The sequence below is a fragment of the Xiphophorus couchianus genome, chromosome 11 (genome assembly GCF_001444195.1).
Source record: "Xiphophorus couchianus chromosome 11, X_couchianus-1.0, whole genome shotgun sequence".
NCBI lineage: Eukaryota > Metazoa > Chordata > Actinopteri > Cyprinodontiformes > Poeciliidae > Xiphophorus > Xiphophorus couchianus.
Genome location: NC_040238.1, coordinates 21323271 through 21349774, shown reverse-complemented (window position 1 = coordinate 21349774; position 26504 = coordinate 21323271). Strand labels below are relative to the sequence as shown.

Here is a 26504-nt window from a genome sequence, read left to right as displayed (position 1 = left end):
TTGTGGGAGAGCGTTGCGAAGTGTAGAGCCGAGAACAGTTTTTATAACCAGCGTGACTTTATTTCCCAGATTGCACCGCGCACCGTGATGTTCCCAACAGCTGACAGTCGGTGAAGCCTCTGCCAGAGCTGTCCGTGGAAGCTGATGAAGCCCTCTCGTCGGAAGCCCACATAGCCTGGACACACGAGCCGAATGTTTGCGGAATTAAGACCGCCTAACGAGAACATAGTTTTTGGGAAACATTTTTTTAAGTTTCCTTTCTTTTTTTTTTTTTTGATATTCCAGCATTGGCAGCCGGGGACAATTGCTGTCAGCTAACTTCCACAATAGGTCGCTGCGTCGCTGGACTGCCGCTTTATGTTTTATTCGAGCTCAGCGGTTTGACTCCAGCCCTTCCCTCTCCAGCCGTGCCCCAATGCTGAGGAATGGATAGCGTGTCTGCTAACGGTGGGAAGATGGTCGAGAGTGATGAGCAGCAGCCGGAGAGGCACAGCGGCGGTGGCGCAGCGATGGCCGCGCTCCATCAGTGCGAGCTCATCCAGAATATGATTGATATCTCCATCTCCAGTTTACAGGGGCTACGGACCAAATGCGCCGCGTCCAACGACCTCACGCAGCAAGAAATACGCACTTTAGAGGTAAAGAGATGTGTCGCTGCTGTAACAAGCTGTCTGGTTTAAACTGCGGAGTCATGATGCAACGACGCTATGTCCGACTGACTACGGGCTGCAAGCGACACTATGTCAGCGAGCTGAGCACGTTTTTTCTTATCGCTCACACCGTGTTACTATAGGTTTTATGGCCGGAGGTGGCGACGACTTGATAATCACTATTAAATTGGCCTAATTATATCTGGAATGTTCTCAAACGACTTCGACCCGAATGGCTGTAGCTCCGGCTATGACCTTCTGTTTTTTATTTGAGATAGTTCGCAGCACCGTGCCGTGCAGCTGCATCCATCCAGCTTGGCCTAATGGCACACATTCAATAATCTGATACAGCTTTTATCTGTATGCAGCTCAGAGCTGGATTTTGTGTGCCTGTGCAACCGGCCTGTCAAAACAAATAACAAGAGAGCAATCCTAACCTCTCATGACTTGTCCTGTGTGCTAAGAGAAAATGTGTTTAAGGGAGGGCTGAAGTTCATTTGCATCTAGATGCTGATTCAGTTGCCTTGTTGGGAAGATTTGACTGTGTTTTTGTCCCCAAGGCATTTGGTTTGCAGGACAGCCTATATATGGTGAGCTGAACGCAACACATTTTATGTCCCAGTCCGTTAGCTTTGTCTTTTGTTGGGCAGATGTACAGGCAGGGGTCAGCAAAGTTTACAACCCAGTAGGAGCTCCCACTAAATGAAATGTATACAGTTCCACAAAACCTACCCGACCCTTTTTTAAATTATTTTATTTAAAAGACAATTTATATATTTTTTAAAACTACCTAATAAGTAGTTTTGTGTTACTACTGCTTCATTGGATACTTCTACCTATCATATCTAAGACTAACCTACTGTGTTTCATTGTGTTCTTGGAGAAAAATGTTGCAAGAGAGTTGATCTCTTGCCCAAAGACTGCTGGAGATGGGCACTAGCCACACAGTGACCCTGCAAGAATAAACAGGTATAATATACAGTGGATGGATGGGAATTATGCTATTTGGTCAGCCAAGAATAAGACATTGTGCTCCAGCAGTTTTAAGTTTTAAAAATTGGACACGCTACTCAGATTTGTGATTTAGGCTTATAGCTAGATCCTAGGCCAAGCACCAGCTTGAAATGATGTTACCAGACATAGACGAGGTGCAGTGTTGAACTATGTAACCAGACTTTCTTGTATCTTCGATTGAACCTCAGATTTTTGGGGTTTACAAATGACCTGAGTTGAATTTCATAGAGACAGAAAAAAAAACAAGATTCACAAGTCTGATGCACACAGTATGAATATAAAGTGTAGATAAAAGCTTCATATGAGCCAAATTTAGACCTGATAGATGGAAATGGCTTTTCTTTGTTCATGGTTTATTCAAGCTATATACCTTGGCTAAAACGAATGATTAGTCTTGATTGGCTAGAGGCTATTAATTATCCATGCTTGTTTTATTTTTGTATAACTGAAAGTGTACATTTGTCCCCAACAGGACATTTAGTTTCAATCACACCTTTTAAAAAACTTTTTTAATATGCTAAACAATTGTGCTTAAAAAAGTCTTTGAGTCCGATGATTATTTACAGGGGTTAATTTTATCAGACTTTTTATTCTTTTCAGTTTGTTTTTAGTAGAAGAGGCAGATTAACACAGAAAAATATGTACGGTGCTAAAACAATATGAGTATATCTTTTGAGAATATGAAAGTAAACAAATTTGTTGGTCCTTAAGTGCTTGGCAGACTTTTAAGTGTGAATTTGAAAGGCGCCCTGTGGGAACAAGTTTTAACAGAAAAGCAAGCTAAGTGATAAAATACAAGAGAAGCCCGACAACCTCAGCTTGCTTGTGTTTCTAGCTGTTTTTTTAACCTACCCCACATCCACTCCCACTGGTTTTGTGAAGAAGCGGAGCAGAAGAAGCTGAGTGGCTGGCTACATTTCTGCTTCCTGAAGCAAAGTTGTTCGGTTAGCCAAAGCAAGCCTGAACTGGTTAATGGAATTATGAAGTCTCGGCCCGTTCAAGTCTACATTCTTCCACTCGTCTTTATCCGTTGTCATTTGTGCCTTGTCAGTGGAACAGGACGTGATCTGGCAGAGTACTTCCTGAGGTATGTTTGTCTCGTAGATACATTTTCCTCACCAGCATTGTTCTGCATGACAATGGACACGCAGTGCCGTTCTCGTGTGCTTCTTGAAGACTCTTAAAAACTGTTCTGAGGTTGTATTTTTTGGGGAGGGTTTTGTTCCTCGTATGCTTATGAGGTGTTGTAAAAGACTATCGTTGAAATTAACTTGTGCAAGCAGTGGACGTGGTTATTTTGAGTTTGATTTTGTTGACTTGTGGTCTTGCAAAGTACAGAATTGTATCTTTTTCACGAAGGCTTAGTGTATCTCAAGGCCTTTGTTTTAAAATCTTCACACTCCTGTTTTTGACATCAGATCAACGTTCTCATTGACTTAAAGCGGCTGCACCTGAAATGCCCAGTGTAGACATGCACTGGGTGGCTAATTGTATAATTTATTGGTGTTTTCTTTGATTTCAACTAAATTATTTCCACTTGACTAAAGTATCTTCCCATAGATTACCTCTAGAGTACAGTCCCTTTGGAGACAAGCTGTTAGATGAAGGTTGCGACTCTTGCAAAGTCCAGAATAAAGACAAAATGCAACTGCAAGCAGACTGCACATTGTAGCAGTATGTTTAATCATAGTCTGGATTGCAGTTTATGTACTTTCCATTTGTGGATTTTTATTCTTGTCTTTCTTCTTGTGGTATCTTCACCCAGACAAGTAAGCCAAAATATGTCAGATTGTACATTCCCAGCATATGTTAGAAGTCTTTTATCTTGCATATTTTTTTTCTCCAGTTTTTAACCACATCACACTGTATAAACAGTTTTACTTGGTGGAATTACAGTGGTGATAAAATATCATCTTATTTGACTCAATCTTTTCTGCACAATAACAAGGAAGGTAGCAACTGTTTGTATAAGTTAATAACTACATAAAACTAAAGAGGGAGCATCAGAAAAAGGGTTTTAAAAACTTGCTGAAATTTGTGAAATGTACTCTTGTTGTTCTTGCTGAGAAGCTGTTCTCATTGCACCAAAATCTTGTTCATTTGCAAAAAATTATCTTTAACATAGCTGTCAGTAAAAATCCCACAGTTTGACTCTTTCAGGGTATTTACATAACATTTTAAAATAAAAAAATATGAGATGATCTAATTCCTATTGTTAAAAATAAAATAAGTATATCTTTCTTGTACTTAAGTATTGTTAGTACTATCTGTAACATTTACCATAATAAAAGATTTTATACATGGGTTAAGCAAAAATTGACCACATGCTACATTTAGCAACTGCTTATTGACAGAAAAATATTCCTTTTGCTGTTCTGTTCTTCGTAGAATAACACAAGTAGAACAAGCCGATATTAGCTGATTAGTTAGCTGGGCTAACTGTGCAAGTAGCCAGCCTAAAGATAGCAGCTTGTCAACTAATTAGAAGCTATAACGTGTAACTTTTATACTCAATGGGTATAAAAGTTACCCATTGTGTACAAATGTGTACATATGTATGTTTTTTTTTTTTTTACATATTTTTTTGTCTTGGCACTGTTAGTCATGCTTGACATGCCCTTCTCAATGTACTAATGACGGAGGAACAACTTGCCATTCCAGGAAAACTGTTTATCCGCCATCATTGGTAGCCTGAGCATTCATGACAGGCTCCGTTGTGGCGAGCTAGATGTAACCTAGAAGAAAGTTAGCGTAAATAGCTCTAAAGTTAGAGTAAATAGCTAGCCATTTACTCACGTGTTTGTAAGGTCTTAGCCAGACGGAAAGCTAAGACTTTCTCCCGGGCTCTAATTGGTTGTTTCTGACCGACTGGTGTATTTCTGCGGATTGCTATAAGAGCACAAGGGAAGGCAGAAGAGCTTGACTTTTTTTTTCACAGATTATCTGTCATATTATACTGTTAGGACATGGAACAAATATGTAAATACAATTTTTTTTTTTAAATAAAAGTTATATATTGCAGCTCTAAAACAGCATTGCCTTACAGTGTGACCATTCTTTGGTTTCCACATCATAAATATTCCTCAATTTTTGAAGGAAGGAGAAGTGTCCTAAGTTGCATTTCCATTATAAATGTGCGCAATATCGATATTCCTCTAAAGTTGAAATAACAGAATTTTGCACTTGTGGTACTTGCATTAAATAAAAAATGCAATTAAATTCACATGTGAATAAGTTTGTTCAGCAAAAAGTCAATAATAAACTTGCCACACAATCATCCTCCTACTACAACATCCGTTCGTCCTCTTCGTCTTTTATGCCAGTAGTAACATCCAGCTGTTGATCATGTGACTCTTGTGATGCGAAAGAAGTTGTTCCACTGCAGTTTTGCAAAATACACTAACTTCAATACACCTGAAAATCCTCCTCATCTCAGTGCAAAACTTTTTCTAAAAAAAATATACATTTTTTTTCTTTTTTTAAATTGACGTGTTTCCACTAAGCAAATGTATTTTCATAATAATTGTGCAAATTATATTGTAATTTGTACAATTATATGGTAAATGGCGATGCACAGTGTGGGTAGCATTGTGTTTCACTATGCTCACCAGGCACTTTCTGTTGCATCAAGTTGTAATGACTTTAAACTTTAGGAACAAAACAAGAGAAAAGATTATTTGATTAAGTGGTAAATACCTATTTCCAACAAAGTTATACCTTGATGATGACCTGGGATCATCATCAAGATATTTAAGAAGTTTGGCAACAATTTCTTTTTTTCTGTTGATTGGGGGGCTTAGGTTCCTTTGAAAATCAACTGCCTTACTTCCTTTGTCTTTGCTGGCATACTGTTTTGCAACTTGTCAACAGACTTTACTTTCAGTTCTTGATTTAGCCTTCCTTGAGAATTGTTTTACCACATTCCTTATTTGCCCTAGGCCGGGAGATACGACAATTAACGATACGTTTTAGGATGAATTTCTGTGCATGTAGATGTAGATTTTATGTTTGCTGCAGATCTTGGGAACAAGGACGTTCTTTTCTGCTTCACTCTTGAGACTTCTAGCAACTGCCCTTCTTTGCAGATGTTAAAAGGGTTGCATTTATATATATATATATAGACATTGTTTTTATATCCCAGTTAATCAGTCAGTCATGATTGTAGCAGGGCAGATGTAATTACTACCAAGCTTCTAATTCAGACACAGAATTTGCTCGATGTGTCTAAGGTCAGAAGTTGCCTCACTCTGTGGTGCTCAGGATTATCGTTCCAATATTGCACCGGAGTGCAATCAAGGGCAGCTTGAACTGGCTTTATTCTCTCATTGGAGCGAGCTTTATTGTTCCTCTTGAACCGTATGTGTTTTTTCTGTCTTTGCCTGTGAGAGGATAATGATACTGGCCCCTCTCAAATGGAGTGCTAACTGGTACTTCACTTTTCACATATTAATCCCACTCAGCTCGGTCTCTGTCTGCCTCTCATGCTGCCTCTGTGTTGCTCTTAACTGCAGCTCTTTATACTCCTGACTGTAGTTTCATCATGTCCTTTAGCACTGCCTCAGCAACTTGCATGTTTTCAAACTACATGATCAAATGCACAGAAATAGCTGTGGTATTTTTACATATCCCTAAATAAATGTTGTGAGGTATCCTTCAGGAGCTTGTCTTTTTCTTCTTTTTTTTCTGTAATGATCAGCTAACAGCAAACGCGTCACTCTGTTTTGTCTCCTCATGCTGTTGGGGGGGAGAGTTTGCTGTGTGCTCGTCGTGCGAGCTGTTGTGGCTGTGTCTATATTTAGACATCTGTCTTCCTACGCATTTTCAGGGTTGGTTGTTAAATAAGAAAATCAAATGACGCGCAAAGAGGCTCTGCGATAGGAGAGAGCAGGCAGGAAAGGGGAGGGGAGAATCAAAGCCAATCGGCTGGGCCGCCTCCTGTGACATGACAGCCGCTGCTTGTGTCGCTGTGTCTGTCAGAGCCGTAGACGTAGACAGAGGTAGACACCAGGGTGTAGAGGAAACAGCTCTGGTGACTATCAGCACTAACCCTGACTCTGTTTCCTTTAGGGTTTTTTCCCTTCTCTTTTACTGTAAGGGAGGTGTAGCCAATAAGAATAGGATGCATCATGTGAAAAGCAGAATCGTTTGGCCATGTGGGGATGCCATGATCTATTCCTGACCTGACTCAGGATGAGTTGCATTGCATCCTGTAATTTTGAGGCCTGATTTGCTCATTGTGGGCAAGCAAGGATCTGCTTGATCTAGCTACAAATCAGTTGAAAGCGCATATGTAGGTTTTAGGCCACCACTAATGTCTTCATAATTTTATCTAAAGAAAAAAAAAAAGATCACCATAAACACATGGTGGCTGAAGGGTGTGCTAAGCCTAAAGAAATGATGATCTGCATAACGGTGTCTAAAAGTGAAGGGGGGAGGGAAGGCCGGAGATGCGTCATCATGAAGTTGATTTGGAATGACCTCATTTGTATTCTGTAATTGTCCAAGTCTGGACATGAATTTATCTACACAGTCAGTTTGAAGCATCCTGACCACCCTTCCCAATCCAACATCAGCTTGTTCTACTATCATAAAGAAGGGAGGAGGAGCAGTCAGCTATTGTCTTTGGCTGTCAGCAAATGATCCCCAACAGACCTTGGCCTTCTGATGACATGACCTCACCATAACTGCATTTGCTGTTGTGGTTGTTTTTTCGGGGGTTTTTAAAGATCCTCTTTTTTGTGTTGGCAAAATTTACCATAACATACCTCCATGATTTTGTTTTTAAATATTGACCTTAGGGTTAAAATCTAACCAGTTACAACCAAAAGCAAGAAAATATTTGAAGAATGAAGTACGACAAAGTATTGTAATAATCTGATTTCCCCATATGGCTAATTTATGAAAAGTCTTAAGATATTTAGAGCTTTCTTTAATGGATCCTTATATTGTGCCTTTTACGTGGTGTGACACTGATACATAGGTATACCAAAATTTTAAGGTTACTATCGAGGGTGCACTGATAAATCGGCCCTGATTTCCTTAATTTTGGGAGATTGGTGATCAGTCTATACTTGCATGTGAAATCCCTCCGAAAGTCCCAGAGTGACTGCAGTTTGTGACTGCACTAGTAGTGATGCCCTTCCCCCACTAGTTGCTTCACACTTTTGCTTAGCTGGCTTTTCCCTCATTTAAACATCCTCCAAGTAGAACTTTTTTTTGTGTCCTGTCTAACTATTATCCGATAGTTAAGCTGTCCTAGGAGTTCTGCATTTCAGTTTGTCGTGAAGTAGGAAACCTTCTGGTCATAACAAATTTCGGTTTTGCTTTTGCAACATTGAGTATGCAACCAAATTTAGTGGTTCCTGGGGAGAATGTGCAAGTCTTTCCTGTGTAAAAATCAGAACTGTTTATGTATCAGAAAAAAGTTAGGAAATAATTTTAATAAATAACATTCTTACGATTGTGTTATCACAATCCTACTGTTGTCTTACCACAGTAGGAATAATTGTCACTTTTTGTTGTTGTAGATAAAGCATTCTTGTTTTAAGCTTGCTGTTAATACCGTGACCATGACTCTGTTATCATACATTGAAGATCTCATGCTTAGTATGCGTGTGTGTGTGCGTGTGTGGGGGTGGGGTGTGTGTGTTTTAGAGTGGGGAGAAAATAAGCTGACCTTCCTATGTAAATATCATTTTGTGGGGTTGAGCATGGCTGCTCAGTTCTCAGATAGGCCATGCTATCCTTGGCAGGTGCACCAAAGTGTCTGTGTCAGCAAGAGGCTTGAGAAAACAACCAAGGCGGTGGGATCAGCTCCCCAAGTCTGCTGTGTCAGGCCGGACCGCTGATGGGACTCCTCCCCCGGTGTCCCCTCCCCTGCTCTCCTCTCTGGTGGCTGTCACTCATCTTCTGCACAGCATTAGGCCGTTTCCATGGTGGTGTTTGGCTCGGCTGACAGGTGGGCTCTGACGCCATCTCTTCTCCCCCACCTCCCACCTCCAGGCCAGACGTCAAGTGCTGTTTTCTCCGCTCTGCACCAAAAATAAAATGCAAAGGGGGGGCTGTGATTATGTGCTGGTTTGCTGGTGTGCCCGACTGCGCTTCCAACACAGCTATGCTCATTGCCCATATCAGTGCAGGATCTGGGGACTGGTGCTTGTGTAATCCTCATTTATCTCTTTGTTTTTTAGGCCCCTATCAGGCAGAGTGAGAGACGGCATTCAAGCCTCCTCGCTGCACTCTGTGACCTCTGCCGCCGTTTCCTATGGCCGCATTATTTACCGAGAAGTGCTCTTTTAAGCTGTGTTTCACATGTATGGGAAAATCCCACTGAAATGTTGCTGACGACTCAGAAGAGGGGTTGCTAGGTAACCTGACGTCACAGTGCTGCACTAGTGTATAGGGAGGTAAAGAAGGAGCTCATTAGCCACACTGAGTAAACGCCTCCTGTTGTTTGATCACACTGGGACAGATATGAGAAACACTACAGCAATCTGAAATGTGCAATTAGATCACAGGTAATATTTTTGAATGTGAATTATGAAGGTTAAGATTTATAATCTTAACCTCAGATAATGAAGTTCTCTTAACCTGAGAACTTAACATCGCACAGACAATTGTGCATTAAAGTTTGTATTTATTTATTTTCATCTTGACCAATGAGCTTTCATGGCATTGCCCTTGCAAGCTGTTTGAGTAAGGCTTTTTAGTATTTCCTGTAATTACTTTCAAATGTACTATGTGCAGCTGATAATTGATCAATGAGTGCAGAGCTGAAGATCAGGGTGAGAGTCAACACGTAGAGCAATTACATCCTCTCCATCTTCCTCCTCTCTGTAGCCTTTTCATACTCCTGTTGAGAAGCTTTTATTCGCAGCCTTTTTTCACCACCCAAGGCCACATTTTTCTGAGCCATGCAAGGCTGTGCTGGTTTTCTGTTTGACTGATAAGTGGATTTGTCACCGGTGTGTTTGAATGTGCGGAGAAAGACTCATATCGCTCACCATTGTTGTTCCCCCCCGACGTTCAAAAGGTACGCGCCGAGATGCAAGCTAGCCGGTGCTGCTCAGCTCATCTGAAGGTGCTGCCTGCTGTAATGGACTCTTTTCAGATAGACAGTGAGATAAGGATACACTATACAGTCATGGTGAGCTGCACAATGCAGGCTGCTGCAAACCAACACCGCGGTGTTCATTGTAATACTCGCAGAACGGACCGCTGCACTTGACATGAAAGCATTAAAGGACCGCAGGTTTTATTTTTTCTTTTTAAAGGCGAGAATAAGACTCCAACAGAATGATTTATAGACGCGTTTGAACACAGCGACGTTCTTATGTCTATTGTCACCTGAAACTTCAGCACAGATTAAAAGTAGATTTGAGTGAAGAACATGGTGATTAGCAGATATGCAGATTAGCAGATTTTGCAAAAATATTGATACGCCTTTTGTGCTTTTGGGTTTTTTCGTGTTACAACTACAAATTGGATTGTGTTTTAGCAATAGCAGCAGCAAATTATTGTAAAGTGGGAGAAAAATGATTGATTTCAAAATATTTGTACAAATACAAGCATCCTGTAAAGGCCTCGGTGCCTTTTTTAAAATGAATATTTATTAGAGTGGCAAGAAGAAAGCTATTGTTCAAAAAAGTAATTATAAATTGCTTCCACAGTTTACCATATGCCCCATAGGTTATATAGTTTACGTTTTTGGTTTATATATGCAGAAGAAAACTAACACAGCATTCAGATAACTCACGATGGTTGCAGAATCATGCTGTGGGGAGTTTTCTATTTAAAGGACTGAAAAGCTGGCCAAAGATTATGGGAATATGGTTAGAGAGAGAACCTCTTGAAAACCTTCATTTCTATTCAAGGAGTGACTGAACTATATAAATGCATGATTGTGACAAATGGTGCAGTCTTATAGTTATTGAAGATTATTTCATACTGTAATCTTGTTGCTAACATTAAATTGACTGTTCTTCCATCTGCGAGAACTTGGATGTGATGGATCAATTTCTTTGCCACAAATTCTCTTCCCTGCCAGCATCACAGATGCAATCATTAAACAATCAACCTGTATACTGTGTAACTTTTTTAAAATATAATTTGTAAGGTTGTATATGAGTGGGAATGGAAACTTATAACTTTGAGTGCTTCCTTTGTGTGGCTTTATTGAAATTGATGGAGCATGTGTTGATGGAAAATATTGGTCAGATTTGCATGTGTCATTTCACACGTCATCAGTGACTCCTCAGTTTTATGCCGTCTTGACAAAAATTTTACTTAAAGGGCAGATGACCCTTCAGAGCAAAGGGAAAAAGTGAGTATTTCCTTCTGACCTGCCCCTCCCCTCTCTGTCATATCCTCTGTTGCTCCCTGCAGGTAAAGCTGATGAAATACATCTGTAAACAGCTGCAGTGTAAAAGGAAGGTCCCAGACACAGAGAGGCCTGAGGCCCTGGACAGCTACCCACGCTTACGAGACTGGCTGCGCACCGTCAACCTGCGACCAGAGCTCATCCAGGTACACCAAGCCGTTCTTTACTATTACCAATCTATTCTGGCTGGTGTAAAGCAGTCTGCTCTGTGTGTGTCACACTGATGTGTGTCCAGTATGTGTACTCTTTACCCTGTTCTCGTGTGCATGAGGAATGCCTGATTAGTGCTGTAGGATAGTAAAGTGGACCTTATTGTCTGCTCTGCACGTCAACCCAAAAATGCCAATTTAAATTTAATAGCACTTTAAAAATATGGCTTCAGACTAATACAAGGAAAGCCATTGTCAGAGTCCTGTAAAATGTTTGATATTTTCATCTTGATTGCACAATAAGCTAGTGTCCAGCAGGCTGTCGTTCTGAAGTTGATTCCACGGTTGCTGGACTAACAAATGCTTCTTCTACAAGTGTATAAGGAATGTCCCAAAAGTTAATATTTGTTCAAGCCTCTTGTTTTGATGGAAGTTTTCTGGGACTTGTCCCAGTTTTCTTTTTAGCCGAGTGGAGTGGAGTTTTTGATATTTGTGCAGGCATTGAAATCTATCCGATTTATTTGAAACTTGATTTCAATTCGTTTTCTTAACTGAAGACATTAACAACTATCCTCCTGATCAGATCAAGCAGGCATGGCTTTTTTTTATTTTTTTTTACTTAATAACTAGTCTAAACATGAACGTCTAAGGTTGCTAAATGAGTCAAGAGACCTGTGAAGTGTTTTGTGCAGTATGGCAAGAATGATTGTCACAGATACAAAATAGGAGTTTGTGATTGTAAAAAAAAAAAAAAAAGCGTAAAGTTCAGGTATACACAAATACTTTTGCAAGGCGCTGCAGTTTTCTACCGGGATAAAAGGTGCTTGTTGATGTCACATAATGCTGTCATTGCATGATGCTGACCCACTTAAAGCGTTGCACATTATCAGACTGAGATTTGTACAGTGCATCTCCTTGGCTTGTACGATGAGGGCTGCATTATGTAATGGGGAGTCCAAAAATCCTCTGATGGTTTTTACTTTATTTATGGAATCCAGCATCTCTGCTCCCACGCTTCAGCTTACAGGAAGTGAGTCCATGACAGGCCTGAGTGGCTCCTGGCGCCTGCCTTCCTAAATGGTTTCTCTGTGAATTAGTAACATTTATTAACCCAGGATGGCCTTCTAAATGAAGATTACAAATGCTTCCCCATTTCTGTAGCCGCTTATCAATTTGAGTTGTACGCTGTAGTGTAAAAGGGCCCATGTTTCTCTACACTTCTTCTGAACAGTAATTAAATTTAAAGTGGGAAGATTGATTTTTGTAGCTACATTATATAATTTTGTTATGTATTTGAAGAGCTACAAGGAGAGCAGGCTCATGGCCACTTTTAATTCTCCCATCTCTCATCCTTGCTAGTGTTTTTTTTTTTTTTTTTTTTTTTTTTTTGCACATCCGCCTGTGTGCTCTTCATTTTGCTTACAAAGTACACACGAGTGTGGGAGGTTGCCCTAGTTTTGTGATCAGTGTTTGCCCTCTCAGAGCAAAGGGTTTAACCTGACTGATAAGCGTTTACGCACTTCCCATGTAAAGAAAAAAAAAATAACATCCTAAACATGCTGGACAAGGTCCTAAGTGTTGTTTGGGTTGCTATTTTTGCCCACATAAAAGAAGCGGTACATATTCAATGTTGCATTGAAATTGTCATTCTACAGTTTCTTGTAATAATTCTTTGCTGTAATGGTAAAAAAAATAGGCTGTTGTCATGCTTTAATAATTTAATGGTGGTGTTTTGCTTTTGCAATCACTTAGAACCACCAAAATATGAGTAATTTTCCCTTGAACAAGTCTGATTGATAACTGGTGATTACAGTTTTTTTTTTCTTCTTTTCACTAATTTCATCAAACTTGAACCTTTTATCTATCTGTATACACGCCATCAAAGAGCATGTACTTTGATGCACTTTGTTTTGAGTTTAATGAAACCAGATAAAGGTTAGGGACGTGTTCTTTGATGCATGCAAGCACATAATCCTATAACCCTTCACTTTCTGTTAGATTCAAATCTTCACTTGCTATTTTTTTTCTAGAGATCATATTTTAATCTTTGTATATTTGAGTAAATCTTAATATTTAAATCAACATATGCACGCAGGCCGTTTTTATTTGGTTGTTGATCTTTGTGGTGACTCTTAATATGACCCATTTTATTGACTCAACCTGAGCCTAATTCTGACACTAAGAGAAAATCTTAACTCATTTGCACTTGAAGGGCCACTACGAAGTTGCTGAATCTCACAAATCTAGCAAATAGACACTAACAGTTTAACACTGCAACACTACCAGTGTATCTGTAAAGTATTGCACATTTCCCTGTGTGCAAGTCCAGTTCTGGCTACAATTTAGAAAATTCCCCACATACTGGACTCATGACTTTGACTTTATTTGTTCTTATTTCCAGGCATTTGGTGATATATGATGCTACTTTAATCTTATCTATGTGTGCCGCTTGTTTCTTTATTTCATAAAGTAATCTATTTAATGCAAGTTTATGAAAAATGTCATGATAAAGACAAAACGGGTCCAATTCGTATCCACTTATTTAGAATGTCTGAATATTTCCAATACCACTTAACAATCTAAAAATTAAGAATGGACAGAATTGTGTGCAAATCAGCAGGGGTTTTATAAAATATAGGAACTGTAAGAATCTGTTTAAATTACAAGCTTAGTTTTGTAATATTGTTTATTTTTCAGGCCAAGGAGTTTTCCACCGTCCTATGAATCCGTCTTCCCAGTTTTGCGTCTAATAATTTGCTGTCACCCTCACTCTGTACCATCACTGACTCCCAGCCGTCTGTTTGTTTTCATCCCTTTTCTGCAGGCGGTAGAGACAAAGTTGTCCTTGGACACATTACTGCAGATGACTGGAGCCCAAGTGAGAGATGCAATGAGAAGACTGGGGTCCAGTTCAGAAGAATGTGCTAGACTTGGTGCTGCCCTCTCCTGTCTAAAGAGTGCCACTGAATCAGGTATGTTTTATCACTAATGTTGCCCCCTGATTAAACAATCTGTATATAAGCTTTGGGCTTTCTTCTAATTGTTGTTGTTGTTGTTTGTTTTACAGGAGGCGAAATGAAAGAGGATAGTGTTTCCTGGCTGCCTGAGCCCACCAGGAGGGACAGTGGCTCTCTACTAACGGCAGACCAGCTGTCTTTCCTGGGAACTCCCCTCCGCCCCCACAGTCCATCGCCTCTAGCCCGCCCCTCCACCATCCAGTCCACGCCATCCACCCCCTCTGCTACCTTCCATCATCCCCGTTCTGGTTCTGTTTCAGCAGCACCCACACCAGATGGGCTGGGATCATACGCCCATGGCGACAGTCCCCTCACAGATCTGTTCCCCATGCCTCGGCCACGCACAACCCGCCTCCACGGGCACACCTCCACCCCGCCTGTAACCCCACCCTCAAATAGGCGGCAAAAACTGAAGCCCCCTTGCACTCCGCCGCCTCCGTCCCGCAAGGTTCTGCATTTGCTCCCCAACATCACTCTGACACGCAGCAAAAGCCACGAATCCCAGCTGGGCAACCGCATCGAGGATCCCCCCAACAACAAGTAGGTGCCGTTCTGAACTCACCGTCCATGTTAAAATCTATTAGGTGATGGTGAAATTTCACCGTTTATGACATGTAATTGTTAGCATTCACAGGAGCTGGACATGAGATGGCTGTCATGCTGTGGGAAACAATTGTAAAGGAGGAAGCCAAACTATTATCCTATCAATGAATTTAAATCTTGAATTTAGCTTTCATTGAAATCACCTAACCATTTTAACATTTTAAATTGTAAATAAATTTGTCTGTTTGGGTATGAGGACATTAACTGAAGATCTGATATAATTAAAAGATAAAAAATGTTATTGGATGTCCACCAATCAATTTGGAGTCAACCAATTGTCGATCGTCTCTAATTGGTGATTGATAAGTCCAATACCTGCATAGCCTATTTTTTTTCCTGTACATCAACTTCATCTGAAGTGTTTAAAAGTGAGATAAATGGATGCATCGCTATATATATTTTTAAACAAATCTCCCAGTTATATTTGAGAATCTCCAGTTTAGTTCATGTTAAATTCAAATCAATTCTCTATATATTTTATAGAATCTTTTGAATTTTTTTGGGATTCTTTACGGATAAATGATAATAATTCTCTCTCAACACAAATGCTACAGTTTATTTTTAAGCAATGAACTGAAGTTTAAATATTAATAAATAATATTTAGAAGTAGTTCTAATTTTAGGAATGATGCATGTCATTTTGCCATTTCTGATGAGTTTGTTGTTGATAATTCTTATGTCAGCTCTTTGGTTAGAGTAGAATTTGGTAAAATATCACCAGTGTGACATATTTCCTTATTGTCTCTCTCAAATGATGAATTGGTCTGTTTTAGGACTCAGGCAGAACTTTGCTTTGATCCCCTCACATTCCCTGTGCAGCATCCTTTCACATCCTGCCTGTTGCTCCTTTTTCTCTTACTGTTGGAAGGGAGCTAATCCCAAACAAATTCCCACAGATTATGAGTCATGTCAAAACAGGAAGCATTTCCTAAATCCAATGCTCAGGGGTGGCAGCACACTCAATTGCTGTTTTTCCCCCCATTTGCTCTGTGTTGTGATAGAGCGTAGATACACAAACAAGCCACAAGATTATCTACAATATCCTGTTGCTTTATGGAATGGGTGGAAAAATTGTTCAGTACTACAAGAGAACTACTGCATTGAGCAGAGATGTGTGTTCAGATACAAAATGTTAGTTTGTTCTTTCCCAGCTGTCTTTCCTCTCGTGTGATTACATGTGGCCAGATCACGGGTCTGGCACAGCTTGGTGCTCTTCTTGTGACCTCCATGTGGGTGTTAAGGATGCCACTATTGTCATTGTGCCAGTTCTATTAAGGTGCTCTACGTGGCTCCTTGCACAGCTTACATAACCTGCCTCGTGCTGTAAAGAACTCAAGCAGACCTTCAAAGGTGTCGCACTACTTGATACCAGTAAATTACATCTGCTGATATTCTTCTTTTTTAATCTTTTTACCTTTCAGGTGTGGTAAAAAGAGCAAATTATTGCTGAATATGCAAGTGAATGGGAATGGATGTGAGGACTCGCCTTCTCGGTATCCAGTCAAGCCCGCACGGACCCCTGGAGTGACGCCAGCTCCCAACACCGCACCTTACACCCTGCCAGGGACACCCACGCTAATTGAGGAGCACAGCATAATTAAAAGTGGGCCTTTCGCATTTTTAAAAATGTTTACAAAAATCTATGTTAAATGTATTTCCATGTATTGAAGATAAAGACATAGCAGGACCACCACAGCATATCTCAAGAATGTTGTTAATCTTCCTGTCTTCCATCTTCTTGCCTGCCTAGATAATGTAGCGTTGCACCGCAGCTCCCCAAAAGCAGTCAGGAGGGACATCGGTCTAGCCGTCACGCACAGGTACACCTTTTTCTTTTTCACAAACTTATGTCACTGAAGAAAGTTAGCTGTTTCCTACTTACAAATAGTAATTCAGTGCACTGATAGTGCAGAAATGAAATGACCTGACTTTGTCATTTGTAGGTTTTCAACCAAGTCCTGGTTATCTCAGACATGTCAAGTGTGTCAGAAGAACATGATGTTTGGTGTTAAATGCAAACACTGTCGGTAAGTCGACTACTTTGCTTAAAAGGCTTCTTTAGCTGTTTGAAATAAAATTTGATTTCCTGTAGAAAAACATGAAAGGCAAATAAATACAGTTCAGTTATATTCAAATTACTTAAGTATTAAATTTTTTTAAATGGTGGAAAGACAATACATAGAGGGTAACGTTTCTTGGTTAAAAGCTGATTAAATGAATAAAGGCACAAAGAACAAATGTCATTTTGCAGAGAAGATTTCTGCATAAACTAGTTAAGTCACAGTAATAGCGCTGTGTTTTATGTGTTCAAAGCGTTAAAAAAAATTGCCTACTAGGGAATATTTCTGTTATCAGCAGCTATGAGTTTGCTTTTTATCTGTGTTTAGTTAATCAGCACTGTTTGTTTGGGTTAATTTTGACTCATATTCCACTTAGCCTGGGCCCTGTACTGTGAAGCAGGTTCAGTTTAGAGATTCAGATTTGGGCAAGTTTGTCTGAATAATTAAGATTATTCTAAATGATATGTCATCGCTGGTCTCTGAGTTAATGAGGTCTAATTCATACTTCCTAGTCTGTCTGCTAAACTGGGGAGCATAATTTAAAGGCCAAACACTGCAGATAAAGAAAAAATAGTTATCAGATCATGTTTGTAAGAAAAAAATATTAGTCTAGAAATAGGGGAAAAAAGGATTGCAGCTAGAGTCTAGATAAATGCTTTAAAAACAATTTCAAATTGACAGATAAATAAAGTTAACCTTGGCATATAGCACTGAAGCACAACTGAATAATATGGTTTACCATTTTATTAGTAGTACATAAATATTCTCCATACTGATGAGATCATCCCTGTTCTATGTCTTATTTATTCATCATCCAGTGATGTTTCATTAATCTCAAGAAACATTTTTTTTAAGTTGGATGTATGCATACAAACATGCAGACACAGTTGGAGGAGTACAAAACCTGCATTCATGTGTACTGAAGGAGAAAACAGTGAATCATCAGTCTCTCCCTCAGGCTACATTGTTGTTACTAATTCCAACAAAGCACATTTAAATACAGGTAACAAAACACACTTGAATCATCTATAATCTGATATAAGAGGCTAACCAAACTTGTTCTGAAGCAGGTTAGACTTCCAGTGCAAGTTCTGTGCTCAGAAACGCTTTAATGAAGCACGGCAGCTTCATGACACCCCAAAAAGCCTTGTGTTGAACTTGAAGTTACCTTAGTAAGCTATTAATCCTGCTTCGTAGTAGAGGGCTGTGATGGCTTGACTTAATCTTGATCTGGACTTGAGGAGCTCTGTTGGTGCTCTATGCTAATTGCTACCGATCTACCCATGTGTTGCCTACTGTCCTTGCAGATTAAAGTGCCATAACAAATGCACAAAGGAGGCTCCATCCTGCAGAATCTCTTTTCTACCAAGTATGTTTCTTCATGCTTAACATCCCCCCCCCTACAAATTTCTGATATAGGCCCTGTGTGAAAATAATTATGTGTTCTGTAGTTGCCAAAATTAGGAGGACCGAGTCAGTTCCTTCTGATATAAACAACCCTGTGGACCGACCACAGGAAGCTCCTCAGTTTGGTACATTACCAAAGGCCATTACAAAAAAGGTAAAGAAATGCTTTAATATACAAAATACCTAACATCTTCATATTTTTTCTTATTACCACAAACCTCAGTTTGATTTACTTTGAGAGAGACCAATAAGGACTACCACATAAATGTGAAATGGAAGTAAAAAGATTTTGAGCTTTTAATATGATACCCCTAAATACAATCCAATTGTCTCCACAAGTAACCTAATTAATAAATACTATTAAGTCCACCTTTGTGTTATTTTGCCTCAGCATAATTGCAGCTGTTCTGTGAAGTCCTCCGGGGTTTCCTCAGATGTTACCAAAAAGTAACTTGTTTTTCCTGCATTCAAAACTTTTATGTGTGATGAAACGCTAACACTTCACTCCAACCCTAAATGTATCTAAATATAAGTTAACCCTCTCATAAAACCTGATAGCAGCTGCAAAACAGTTGAGAATGTGATAGAGGACGACAACCTTAAGCCTACAAAGCTACAATAAAATGCTTTAGATGAAAGTATATTTGTGTGTTTGGATGGTCCAGTCAAAGTCCAATTTATTTTAAAAGCTGCTGCAGGAAGGTGGCTGTGTAAGGTATTTTTGGGGGCATTCTGAAAACACAACACTAAACATTTATTTGCAAAGAATATTTGAAAGCCTGTGCCTATTCTTCCACTTCACAATTATGCACAGCCTTTTTTTAATCCGTCAAAAATACATAAAAAATTGTGTTTATGTAATCAGTGTCAATACTTATTCAAGGCTATTTTTTATTATTCCTCTGTTAATAATTCAAGTGTCACTCAAGTGCTAGACTAAGAGGTGTAATTCTCAGTTGTTCCTGTTAAATAAATGACCTATTTTCTTTCTATAAGTGAGAGAACTTTTTTTTTCACTCAGTTCCACCATCTGCCCATTTGTCCTGCTGTAAAGTGGAGCAATGACGGCTTTTTAGCAATTTCTACTGTAATAATGCATTCAGGAAATGAAATCTGGCTCTTATGAGCTCCTTTAGTAATCTGAAGTGATACGCAGTGATATACTGATTGAGTAAACTTTATTTTTCTTGAAATCTGCGTCTCATCAGGATCATCCTCCTGTCATGAACCAGCTGGACTCGAGCAGCAACCCATCCTCCACCACTTCATCCACTCCTTCCTCCCCTGCTCCCTTCCAGCAGAGCAATCCTCCGAGTGCCACGCCACCACCTAACCCTTCGCCCAAAGGACACAGAGACAACCGATTTAACTTTCCAGGTAAACCTGACCGCAAAGCTCCTGACGAACACGAACAAATCCTGAAGATTAAAGTGATTATTTCTGCTTTTTAAATCCATTTAAGCTAATTTTTTCTTCTTGAATAGTAGTAATAATAATGTTATTGACCTCATGCACCCCTTTCTCACTCCTTCGGGGTCTTTAACACTGATCTGTGCTTTCATGATGGTCTCCTAACCAAAAGCTTCACTAACCCAGAATCTCTCCTGCTATGCTGTCTTTCCCCTCTCTGTATTTTTCACAAAAGCTGCGTATTATTTTCAGCATAGGCAGCAGTTTATCTTCCCCGGTGAGTTGACTGTCCCTTAGTGACACACCGAGTTCTTATTACGCCATCATACCACTCCATAACCATTAGATTCTTGCAGCTTTCTCTTCCTCCTGCATGATTTCTGTAGAGTTGTTAGCTGTAAGTGTAGCCTCCTCCTCTCTCTGTGTGCTTACTGGCTCTTAGCTGCATTTTGACACCATCTGCTGGAGATGTTGAAGAATTGCATGATCTGTATGGTGGGATAACTATTGAGTCATTTAAAGGGTGTTTTGCTATTCTCTGTAGATGTTTGCAGTCCTACAAATGTGTACTCTGATGTCCTCCAAGACACAGTGTAAGTTGTACTTTACTAGATTTAATTTAAATGTTTAAATATTTATTCTTAAGTTGTACCTCTGATGAAAATATATAATTTTTTTTTTGCAGCAGTGAGGTAGAACAGTCAGCAGATGACACACACAATGAGCTGGTTGAGGATGAAGATGAAGAGGTAATGTCACAACATGCTTTTAGATTATTTATATATATATATGTATCTTTTTTGTGCACAAACCAATCTCTTGCTGCCTGATTTAAGGAAGGGGATGAGAACATTGAGGATGAAGATCCTGAAGCGGAGGAGGAGAATGAAGAGGACGACAGAGGTGACCACGGAGGGGAATACGAGGAGGACAGGGAGGAAATGATGGGGAACATCGGCTCAGACGGTGAGTGCGACGAGCTGGATGATCTGCCATGCTCTCGTGGAAACCAATGGAAGGGCCCCATATCCCGCAAGCCCAGCCAGACGAGCGTGTACCTGCAGGAGTGGGACATTCCTTTTGAGCAGCTGGATCTCGGAGAGCTCATCGGAAAGGTGAGGATTCACAAAAACAGTGTTATCGACGCGAGTGTGAGAAGATAAATGTCCTGAGTTTTTGCGTTTCTGTCGATCAGGGTCGCTGGGGTCGAGTGCACAAGGGTCGGTGGCACGGCGAGGTCGCTATCAGACTTCTTGAGATTGATGGAAACAATCAGGATCATCTGAAACTCTTTAAGAAGGAGGTGATGAACTACAGACAGACCAGACACGAGAATGTAGTCCTCTTCATGGGGGCTTGCATGGCTCCACCCCACTTAGCCATCATCACCAGGTAAGAGCAGATAAATCAAACGCACCTCAAGTTGGGACGTTGCTTCGGTTGTGTAATCTTCTCCTTATTTTTCTCCTTTAGTTTTTGTAAAGGAAGGACGCTGTACTCAGTTGTTCGGGACACCAAAAATAATTTGGATATCAATAAAACGAGGCAAATCGCTCAGGAGATTGTAAAGGTATTTTGTTTTGTGTCATGTTCAGTGTCACTTCCTGCCAAAACCCTTTTGTTTGTCCTTAGTGCTCTCTTAAGTCAATTATTTCTCCTGATACAAAAATAATCTAACAAAATAAATACTAATTATAACTTTTATATATTTTTTAAACCAAACTTAATAACATAGAAATAATAGCAAAGTTTTCATGTTTTTATTACATAGAATACCACAGGCTATGTTTTTTTTTTTTTACTTGGCAGACATCCCACAGTTAACAACTTAACAGCTGCTTGTAGCTCAATAACACAATTTTTAAATTACCTGCACCCTAAAAAAGAGTGTCGTTCTTTAGTTTCCAGATATATATTAAAGGCAGATATATTTCCAATAGCTGAATATGTCTGTCTTGTGAGTAAGAGGACAATTTTAGAAACCATCTTTCGAACTGCACATTCAGTTGCTGGCAATGTGCAGCAACTGAATATGAAGGGGGGGAGGTGCTGCATTACTGCATGTTACTTAGTGCAGCTGGGTGAACGTAAAAGCACCTGATTCGCACTCACCATAAAAGTACCTCTTCAGTTAGTATGACTAGAAAGACACAATATAAATTCAATCAATTTGCCATGCAAAACAATACAAATGTTTTTCCAATTATGTTTTCTGTTTTATTGTTGCTGCTCAAACACTTTATCATAGGGTTAGTCCTGTGTTTTAATTGGATTGGAGATGACTTGAAGGTTTTTACACAATCTGATCTCTCACTATTCAACATAGGGAATGGGCTATCTTCACGCCAAAGGCATCGTTCACAAAGACCTGAAGTCCAAGAATGTTTTCCACGACACCAACAAAGTCGTGATCACGGATTTTGGCTTGTTTGGGATTTCTGGAGTCGTTCAGGAGGGGAGGTGAGGAACGCCACCTCAAAACCTCAAGCTCAGCTGAAGCTCTGTTTACACTGCTCTGCTGTTGCCAAGGGAGCTGCAGTGATCTGGAAAACTTGCTGAGGCCTGCAGTGGCAATCCTGCACCCATCTCTTGTGCTTGTCAGATAGTAATTTCTATAAGAAATGGCATGCTTGTAAAAATGTTCTTTTCCTTCTCAGGCGTGAGAATAAACTCAGACTTCCGCACGGTTGGATTTGTTACCTCGCGCCGGAGATTGTGCGTAAAATGTGCCCAGGCAACAATGAGGATCGCCTTCCCTTTTCAACAGCAGCGGACGTGTATGCCTTTGGGTAAGTTGTGTTGAAGCTCTGGAGTCCTACAGCCTGGTTCTGGGAGTTTTGATTAATATAAATTACATCACTGACTTCCTCTTTTTAAGAACAATTTGGTATGAGCTTCAAGCTAGAGACTGGCCAATCACTAACCAGCCTGTTGAAGCCACCATCTGGCAGGTGGGGAGTGGCGAGGGCATAAAGAAGGTTTTGGGGGCGATCAGCCTGGGCAAGGAGGTCACAGTGAGTTGGCAAATTGTGTTTACACCGTTTTACTTAATATAGTCAAGAAACCTGTTAAAGCAATGTATTTTGGTTTTGTTAGGAGATCCTCTCTGCCTGCTGGGCGTTTGACCCGAGAGACAGGCCGACCTTCACTCAGCTGACCGACATGCTGGAGAAGCTGCCCAAACTCAACCGCAGGCTGTCGCACCCAGGACACTTCTGGAAGTCTGCAGAGTAGGTATCCCGCAGCAGGAGTGGAGGTGAAGACACTGGACATGAAAATGCGTGCAGAGATTCTACGGTTTTTTTGGGTTTTTTTTTCCTGTTTTTATGGTTTCTCTGTGGTACAGTGACCTACGCAGTCATGATTTCTGTCGCCACACTGTATAAACGACACATAACTGGAGCCGAGCTCTGGTCAGACTTGTAGCTGCGGTATAAAACAAAAAACAAACAAAAAAAAGATTTATTAGTATGTTTATTTTAAAATAGTCCATCAGATTCTTTGCTCTTGTTTTTTTGATAAGCTGTGAACTTTGTGTTTCATAGATGTGTATGTACGTAATTTCTTTAGCTTAATTTATTCTTCAGGCAATCTTCAAGCAAAGATATTTCTAGAAGTAGTTTGAGGTGCTTATATTTTACAAATGCTGAGGTGAAACAGCTACTGTCTATAACAGTTAGGGTATTTCCAAATGCATAGACACGATGTCAGGAACAGATTCTGACCTCCAACAGTGATATAAGATGGAGGATGTAATACAGCCCCATCTTCACTGAAGCTGTGACACTGTTGTAAAATGGGAATAATTAACAGCTACTGTGTATTTGAAACGGTAAATTTAAATAATTTTTTAACGAATCCTGTTTTAAAACGAGACCACAAATGCTGTAGAAATTATTTTAAGGGTCTAAGAGTATATGCTTTTTTTTGTTTTTGCTAAACATATTCCACATTTTCCACAAATACAGCCTCATGCATATGAAGGAGTGTCGAAAGTAATTTAACTGTAATTTCACTACTATAAATAAGAAAAAAAAGTAGTAGTGTTCAATATATTTGTCCTACCTATATTGAGAGGAGAGTTAATATCTCACTTTGTGTGTGAGATGAGTCGCTATAAAAAGGGTTTTCAATGTTATTTTAAACCGAGACGGAACAATAAAAGCTCAACATCTCAAAATGTCTTCAGCATCTTACGTTAGGTGTTAGGATTACTAAGTAAAAGCATCTGTGTGTATACGCTAAAAAAATTTAAAACCTTTGCTTACATCAGATTTCAAACAAATGGCACAAAATTCCATCACAATCACTAGAAAATTGCATAAATAATCAAAAAGTAGCTTTATATAATTAAAACAATGTTTAAAGGGTGTGAACAGTGAACTGTTTCCCCTTTTAAATAGCTTCTTACAACTTTTGCGCTCCCTCTTAAACCTCACAAATACTTAAATATTTTCTCACAGAACAGTTGTTGTTTTTAACACAAACTGTTTTGTACGTTCAGTGACTGATCTAGTCACCAGCATCTCTTCATAAAAAGCACTAAGCTGACACAATGCTAAATGTCTAGATCAGGAATCGGGTATTGGTGCCGTAACTAAGAATTTTCCCACGATCAATGAAAACGAAAAGATTAACTTTTTAAAATAACTTTTAAAACATTTACATTTTACACAATTGCTGAAACATTTAATAAGTTATGTGTATTTAAAATGCAAAAAAAATCTGAATTATAGGCACACCAGCAGGATTGCATCATCTTTCAATCACTTTTGATTAGATTAAGTTGACCAGTAAAACGTTTCATTAGCATTCAGGGAATTCGGTTCACTCTGATTGTACATGTATATGACTCAGCTTTATTTTAATGCTCATATCTTACTTTTTTTTTGCTTTTCGTCTTTAAGTTGCTTTTTCACACTTTTTGCTTTTGCTTCAAGCGCCCCAGAGCTTCACTATAGACCTATGTAGGTTTAAATGACATGTTAGAATTTTTATAAGTTGAAAAATACCTTAAAATGGAAAAGTACAAAGTCCTGCTGTCTTAATGAACTTCTCTACCTGTTTAATGTGCTGGATCTTCTTTGACTAATCAAAATGCTCCTGTTCAGCCTGATTCTTTTACTAACCATCTAACATTTCCTTTGCCCTTTTTCTCTCTCCTGTTTTTTTTTTTTTTGTTGTCTTTTTTCTCTCGTCTAATCCAGGTTGTAGCAGCCACTCTGAAACATAAGCAATGCAAAACAAAGCCTGGTTCTGCCTTGCATGCTCCTGGATCCCTAACTGTGACAGGGTTGATCAAAGCATTGCCTCTGCCTGAAACGGGCACCACTTCCACTAATCCCCGGTCCAATCTTCCGTGTCTAACCGTTGGCATATTTTTTGTTTGGAAGAGCGGATCGAGGGACTGAAATAAATGAAAGATACAGAGCCCTTTGTTGCTTTTCCCTTTTGACACATCTTTAAAATCTCTTTGCCTTTTTCTTTTTTTTTTTTTGCTTGATTCTAAAACATTTGCTGGGCTTGTGAGTAACTGGCTTCTGGCGTCTGTGAGACTGACTGACTGACTGACTGAGCCTGCTGATGGCTGCTCACCTTCTCTGTGCTGCTATGATGTGGCTGTTCTTGCTGGGATCCTGACAATGGCACTTTTCCCCCCTCCTCCTCTCTGAAAACACATGAAGCAAAAGGCGATGCTGGACATAAAACGGACCCAATCACTGAACGGACAACTTCATATATCTCTGTTTCCCCCCCCCCCCCCCCCCCGAGGGCTCGACACATGTCGGACAGGCTGCATGAGTGATGCTCTCAAACCAGCTGCCTCTACTCCCTCGCTGTTCTTTATGGCTAGTGTGACGGCATGTTGTTCACTTACCCCATGCCCAGACAATATGCACTTTTGTCAAAAAGGAGAAAAAACAACTTCTTTTTGGGCTATATTTTAGTTTAGTTTTTCTTTTGCATGGTGATTTTCGCTGTGTTTTTACAGTTTCTTTCTGGTGAGTCTCGAGGACTGACCAGTGTGATGTGCTCACTTGTACGTCGTCGTTTTTTTTAAAGTACAATCTGCTAAATCTCTGTTTATGGGACGCATTTGAAAACAAAAACAGGTCGGTGAGAGGTGTGTGTGTTTCTGTGTGTGCTTTACACAGTAAAATGCAAGCGGGTCAAAACTACACAGGCATAAAATGTGATATGTATTTGGTTGAAGTGCATCAATCAGGAATCTGAAGCGAATGTGTCCAAAATCCTCCCATAAACATTACCTCCTTGGTGCGCTTGTGTACACTGTTCTGTGACTCCTGGCTTCAGTTGGGTTGTTGGTATTTATGTGTTTGTTTTTTGTTTTTTATCTTGTTGGTGCACGTGCAACTGGGTGAGCGTTCAGTGTCGGAATATGTTTGCTTTTTGGAGGGTTTTGTTAAAGATTGCAGTACCTGTGTTCCAAATCCAGTAGTATGTAATGTACATAAATTAATATAACGCAAATTAACACAGTTCTTCTAAAATTTGTAAAAAAAAATGAATAAATAATTAAATAAATAAAAACTTTTATATGTAAGATACTTCAACATTTTTTTGATTAGGTACTGCTCTGGCTATTACAGATGTGTAAATATATATTTATATTTTTTCATGTATAGAACACTGTAAAATGACTGTACATGTTTTTTTAAGGATGGGCCAATTCATGTTTTTTATGTTATTGTAAAGATCCATATTTTTGTATTGCATGTGACTACCATTCTGTACACAGTTTCTGTTTCCATCCATGGAAGACAATAAAATGGGCTTGTCATGTAGTAAGTTAA

General features: G+C 39.6%; 1 protein-coding gene across 5 annotated transcripts; it reads left to right on the top strand.

Moving 5' to 3' along the window:
* ksr1a (kinase suppressor of ras 1a) lies at window positions 1-26504 on the top strand. 5 transcript variants are annotated; one of them, XM_028031407.1, is made up of 21 exons: window positions 1-638; window positions 11049-11189; window positions 14017-14164; window positions 14260-14749; window positions 16234-16415; window positions 16563-16632; window positions 16756-16839; window positions 18180-18241; window positions 18324-18433; window positions 19488-19656; window positions 19925-19966; window positions 20234-20282; window positions 20378-20438; window positions 20526-20804; window positions 20885-21081; window positions 21163-21259; window positions 22016-22149; window positions 22347-22478; window positions 22568-22703; window positions 22786-22919; window positions 24897-26504. In XM_028031407.1, exons 1-21 carry the CDS (start codon window positions 426-428, stop codon window positions 24901-24903), a joined length of 2937 nt encoding a protein of 978 aa, XP_027887208.1. In that variant the 5' UTR covers window positions 1-425; the 3' UTR covers window positions 24904-26504. The 5 variants fall into 5 exon arrangements, with proteins under 5 accessions (XP_027887208.1, XP_027887207.1, XP_027887210.1 ...); XM_028031406.1 differs by having other exon boundaries at window positions 20375-20438; XM_028031410.1 differs by lacking the exon at window positions 1-638 and adding an exon at window positions 2569-2751 and having other exon boundaries at window positions 20375-20438.

What these genes read in the sequence shown, in the direction of transcription:
- ksr1a (XM_028031406.1), top strand. Translation starts at nt 426, where the DNA reads ATGGATAGCGTGTCTGCTAACGGTGGGAAGATGGTCGAGAGTGATGAG. An exon ending in CAAAGGCCATTACAAAAAAG is followed by an intron (nt 18,434 to 19,487) that starts GTAAAGAAATGC and finishes GCGTCTCATCAG; the next exon opens with GATCATCCTCCTGTCATGAA. An exon ending in GCCTGGGCAAGGAGGTCACA is followed by an intron (nt 22,704 to 22,785) that starts GTGAGTTGGCAA and finishes TGGTTTTGTTAG; the next exon opens with GAGATCCTCTCTGCCTGCTG.